General features: G+C 40.3%; 1 protein-coding gene across 4 annotated transcripts in view; it reads right to left on the bottom strand.

The window, feature by feature from the left end:
• ralgapb (Ral GTPase activating protein non-catalytic subunit beta) overlaps positions 1-6,000 on the bottom strand; it is a 109,704-nt gene that overhangs the window by 55,256 nt on the left and 48,448 nt on the right. For all 4 annotated transcript variants that reach the window (XM_062057071.1, XM_062057078.1, XM_062057087.1 and 1 more), the window contains exons 11-12: positions 109-276; positions 1-43 (exon numbers count right to left, since the gene is read on the bottom strand). The exon at positions 1-43 is cut by the window's left edge and continues 72 nt beyond it. In XM_062057071.1, coding sequence (XP_061913055.1) covers positions 1-43; positions 109-276 — 211 coding nt within the window. The remainder of the gene's footprint in view (positions 44-108; positions 277-6,000) is intronic.

Here is a 6,000-nt window from a genome sequence, read left to right as displayed (position 1 = left end):
CAAATCAGTGGGGTTGACATACATCTTGAACTTTGACAGCTCCCTAACAGAAAGGAGCACAGAGCGTGAAGAGAAAGGTTTGACTGCCATGACGGCTGCTGGCCTGACCTGTCGGGCACAATGGTCTCCAAGGCTGCTATGAAGTACGGCACAACCACGTTGATGCCCTTCAGGTCGGTGCAGAAGAGAGAGGAAGAGTTAAGAATGATGGAGGCCAAGACGGGTCTACAGATGAAATCAGAGATCTGGAGACCTTGAATCAGCACCATGTAGAACCTGTAGGAAAGAAAGAAAACAATGTTGTCCCCAGGATGTCAACCACTTTATTAACGTGAAGGACCATTTAGGACTAATTTTCAATGGTGGAAGGTACTCTATAAAAGTATTCTTCCAATTATTTAGGAAACACGTTAACCTGGATTCACAAAATGTTAACACGTTTTGCGTTTGATATATGTGAAGAGCAGTGAAATGTCCGAATCAGGTTTAAAAAATGTTGAGATATTTTCCCATTCATTTGAATGGGAATTTCCTGGACATTTGGAACATTTCGGGGTAACCAATAATTTTTTTAAATGTTGATCCTAGCACAAGTGTCCTAAATTATATGAATGGGTTGGTGTTGGAATTTTTTGAAATGCTGGAAAAATGTTGACATAGTAACAATTTGAACTTAAATGGCTATTTCAGAATTCATGGAATTTTGGGAAAACCGGGAATTTGTACGAAAAGAAGAATGGTAGTTTTGTTGTCCAAATTAAAAATAATGTTTTAAAGGTGCAATGGTCAAAAACGGTAAAAAAATGTGAACTGTAAAAACTTTCCAGGAAGAGGTGAAAATGGGGCTTGGAAAACCGGGAAAAATTTGGAAGTTGCAAAATGGTCAATTAATTGTCTAAGGCAGCGTTTCTCAAAGTGTGGGGCGCGCCCCACTGGTGGGGAATAGAGACATGACAGGTGGGGCGCGAGGAACGGGAGGAAATTTCACTTTCCTTTTTTTTTTTTTTTTTAATTATATTCTTAGATTTTTTTTTTTACTATGCTTTCATTTTCTATACACACTGTAAATCACTTTGTGATTCTGTCTGTGGAATCCGCTATATAAATAAATGTAAATTACTTCTTTTTCCTGTAGACTTTAAATTTCTAGGTAGGAGCGCAAGTTTGACAGAGATAGCAACAGTAACTAATGGGGGCGGGGCTAAGCGGAAGCTCTGTGAATGGCGAGTCACTGTGCGAGGATTTGCTGTTTTGCAAATACATAAAAAATAGAGCCACTGCTGATGAGCTGTTCGAGATAATGGACAGTTTCCTCAAAGAACACAACCTTAAATGGGAAAACTGTGTGGGCTTTTGCTCTGATGGCGCACAGACCATGGCAGGGTAAAGAAACGGGCTGCAGGTTGTAATTAAGAGGGTTGCGCCAAATGCGCATTGGACACACTGTGTGTCATTCACCGGGAAGCACTCGCGTCAAGCCAGCTCAGCCCCGAACTCAATGAGGTTTTAACAGTGGCAGTGTCAAGCCTGCAACCCCGATTTGAAAAGCTGTGCAGTGCAAAACAGGCTCATTGCAGCCACTAATGCTGGAGTACTGTAAAACTCATGTTCACTTGCAGGGGGGCCGAAAAGGGGGGGTAAAGGAGACGGATTCTAGGGGCCCATGATGGAGGGGGGCCCAGAGAGGCCCCTAATGATGATGAAATTATAATACAGAAAAAATAATGACACTAAGTTATTAACTAACATATAATCACACATGTTTTATTTTCCATGTCCTGGTAACAATACATTTATTTGTTTTGGAAGCATCAACACCTGCAGGGCCCTCCCTTCCCCCCCTCTATTTACGTAAAATGGTTCAGTCCGACTGGATCAGCTCCAGGTAGAGCACCGACGATTTGTCACAGACAGACAGCGCCACAGCGGGCAAAGCGGAGGAGACAGCAGTATGCCTCAAAAATCAGGCAGCCAAAAAAGAAAGGAAAATAAAATAAGAGAGAAGGAGTTGAAGGGTCGACGATATGTCACCCAATATTTCCCAAAAAAAGGTGGGTTTGTTAGTTGTGGTGGAAAGTTATGCATATTAACTTTGTCCCTGTCTGTGGTAATAAGCTAGCTCACTTTTCTCACCATGTTAGCTCAAGAAAACTCTGGATTTTTACATTTTACTGCTATATTAGTTAAATAATCAATCCAGTCAAACATTTATCAAGCTGTTCTTATTCAATAATAGTTGATCTCCCCTCTGTCAAAATGATGCCTCATTCTGAACAGAGTCAAGTGCACCAGCAGCAGCAGCAGCTGTCTGTCAGCCCCCAAGTCCCCCTGCCCCTGAATCAGCCCCAGTGCCCCCACATGAGGAAGGAGGTGAGCAGCTGTGTGTGTTGAAATAATAATAATAATAATAATAATAATATAATACAAAATATAATACATTTGACCACAGTCTCAAGAATCAGTGGTGCAGCAAATAAATGACTCAAAATTAATTCCATTGTATTCAGAATATCATTAAAATGCATAATTGTATGTAAAATAGCATCAAAAAATGTTGCAGCTGTGTTGGGGGCCCTGTAAAGATTCTTTTCATGGGGCCCAAAATCCCTAGCGGCGCCCCTGTTCACTCAAAATGCATAGCTCCTCCTATTTTTTTGCAAAGATTGCAAAGTGGCACTTTTATTTTATTTATTATCTTGCATCAAGTTATTTTATTTATTATTGAACTTGAAGCAAGTTATAACACTTTTATTTTATTTATTATTGAACTTGATGCAAGTTATAACACTTTTATTTTCTTTATTATTGAACTTGATGCAAGTTAACAATTTTTTTGATTTATTATTGAACTTGATGCAAGTTATAACACTTTTGATTTATTATTGAACTTGATGCAAGTTATAACACTTGTTTTATTTATTATTGAACTTGATGCAAGTTATTTGATTTATTATTGAACTTGATGCAAGTTATAACACTTTTGTTTTATTTATTATTGAACTTGATGCAAGTTATTTGATTTATTATTGAACTTGATGCAAGTTATACCACAGCTGCACAGTTATTTTATTTATTATTGAACTTGATGTTATTTTATGTTATTGAGTTTGAATGTATACAACTTGATGTTACTTGATGTTCAATAAATTTGAAAATGTTAAGCTTGGCATTAGCGTTCTGTTGGGGCGATGGGGGCAGGTGGGGCTTGAAAACTCCCCCTTGTCCAAAGTGGGGGATGACAAAAAAAGTTTGAGAACCACTGGTCTAAGGTGAGATTAGTGTGAGCATGGTGGAACGGTTCAAAACGTTTGAGAAATGTGGGAATTGTGCAAGTTCAAAAAATGGCCCATTCATTCTCAATGGAAAAGCGACTTGGAAAACCGGGAAACGTGGGTAGTCTGGGATATTTTAAAAAAAAAGTTTTTGGGGAGCTCACAATTCCCAGTCAAGCCGAACGTTTCGATTGGATGACAACTGTGGGGTGAAGGTTTTGCAACGGAAGATTAATAATAAATACATTGTTTTGTCCATTTAAAAGTAAGAAAAGTGCAAAATATAAAAAGTCTATTTTTTATGTAAAAAAAAAAAAAAAGACAGCAATAACAACAAACAAAACTCTAACTTGCAGAAAAAGAAACAACATTTGGTGCTGGTGTGTTTAAACAGCTGCACATCCATTTCCATTTTCTACCGCTTGTCCCTTTTGCTGCACAGTGATATTTTATTGATTCAAGCTGATGTAGTCTTGTGTCACCGGGCAGGATTCAAACTGTAAATCCCGCCCCCTCACTGATAGCCCCTCCCAGGATCCTCCTCTCTGGAAGTGTGCAAGATGGCGCATATGCACAGTTTGTTGACAGTTGCATGCTTGGTATTTTGTTGCAGACTATCGGTAACAAAAGCACACACTAAATATGGGAAAATGGATGACCTGTCTAGAAGGAAAAAAGCCACTTGCGCTTCAAAAAGTTAGTCCACGACTGGCCCGCAATGGCCTCCATCTTGAATACGCCGCACCAATATTTGTTCCAGTTTTGGCTGGTGTCAGCCAATGAGGAGGCTCCTTTATGGGCTCTGCTCACCCCTTCTTTCTCTAATGGATCTGGAGCAGACCTGGGCATTCTGCGGCCCGGGGGCCACATCCGGCCCTTTGTACGTCCCTGTCCGGCCCGCGTGAGGCCAATCATAAATTACAAAATACATTTAAAAAAGTATCTATCTCGAGTGTGCAATACAACGGTGCTGCTTTTGTTTTGAAAAGCGTTATTTGTATTACTTTCGTGTGGACGTATGCTCCTGCGCGATTGTGAGTGAATGTGAACAGCGGCAATAACAAATTACAAAATAAATTTCAAAAAAACATCTATGTCGTGCGTGCAATACAACTGTGCTGCTTTTTTTTTAAAAGTGTTATTTATGGGCGTATGTCCGTGTGTAACCTGTGAGTGAAGGTGCACAGCGACAAGTGATGCCCGGTTATACCCGAGACGCTAAAAAAAGAAAAGTTGATGACGAATGGCGTGTTTTCAACAAGACATGGACTGCCAAGTATTTCTTTACAAAAATTAAAGGTAAAGCCGTGTACTTAATTTGTGGTACACATGTTGCTGTGTTTAAAGAATATAGTGTAACAACCTGCTGAAGTTGATGTTGTGTTCTTGAGTTGCGGAAATGAGGAGTGAGGATAGACGTGCGTGTGGAAGAAACGAGATAAGTTGAGCTGTGTTAGTATAGGTTGCTCAATAAAAGTTTAAAAAGAGCGTCAGACTTGGTGTGCACTTCTTCTGGACGCTACAATTGGTGTCAGAAGTAAAACTTTGCGCATACTGTCGCTGCTTGTGTGCGCATACTGCACTGCTTGTGTGCTCAGCCTGCTACGTCATCGGGAGGTACGTGCCACGATGTTTCCTGGCGACTTTGTCAAGAATGAACGGGAGGAGAAAACATTGAGTGGGGACTTAAGGTGCCGGGAGCGACTGCAGATGTCTGTGTGTATCCCGGACGTGAGGAGCCCGTCGCAAAGAGAGAGAGAGAGGGAGGAAGGAGAGAGGCAGCCTCTACAGGTGCAGCGCACGCTGCTTGGCATGGGGGAATTCCGCCCTCAATGAAGACTCCCAGGTTTGATGGCAAGGCAAACTGGGAGGCATTTCATCCCACTTCTGACACCAATTGTAGCGTCCAGAAGAAGTGCACACCAAGTCTGACGCTCTTTTCAAACTTTTATTGAGCAACCTATACTAACATAGCTTAACTTATCTCGTTCTTTCCACACGCACATCTATCCTCACTCCTCATTTCCGTAACAGCAACGGTTCCTCCTTCTTCGCCCATCACCTTACAGGCGTGCTACGTTCACAACAAAGAGGATGCAGGATAAAGTGACAGAAATTGAAATTTTTGCATTGTATTATACATCAGGAAGTGTTGTGTAAGAAAGTGTTAAAAATAAAACCATCAAAAGCCATCTGCTTTTGTATAAATATAAGTTAGGTTAAATGAAAATATTATTATTATTATTATTTATCTTACGGTATATCAAAAATGATTTGAGCAAAATTTTATTGAAATATTGTCGGTGTGGCCCTCCAGCAGGGCTCGGGTTGCTCATGCGGCCCCCGGTAAAAATTAATTGCCCACCCCTGATCTAGAGTGTTTGACCACCAGGAATGCAAATGATTTTGTCTTACGGGGCTTTATTTATTAAAATACGGCACAAACAGCACGCAGACGTACGACTTTTCCCCCGAAATGATTACTATTACATTATACCGTATGATGCTAATATGAATTTTTTTTATTTCAAGAATATAACTTAGGTACCCCAGCTTTGAGTCTTGGGATGTTTTGCACTCTAATAGACTCAATACATTGATTAACATTTGAGCTATCTAACTGATAGTATGTTTACTCTTATGATACCGGTGCCAAATGTTTAGTGTGTGTGTGTGTGTGTTTGATATGTTTGTTATTGTGCCTTTCTTCGTTGCATTGCAAATTGAA

The sequence above is a fragment of the Entelurus aequoreus genome, linkage group LG01 (genome assembly GCF_033978785.1).
Source record: "Entelurus aequoreus isolate RoL-2023_Sb linkage group LG01, RoL_Eaeq_v1.1, whole genome shotgun sequence".
Lineage (NCBI taxonomy): Eukaryota > Metazoa > Chordata > Actinopteri > Syngnathiformes > Syngnathidae > Entelurus > Entelurus aequoreus.
The sequence above is the reverse complement of the archived record's forward strand: the minus strand, read 5'-3'. Positions and strand labels throughout refer to the sequence as shown.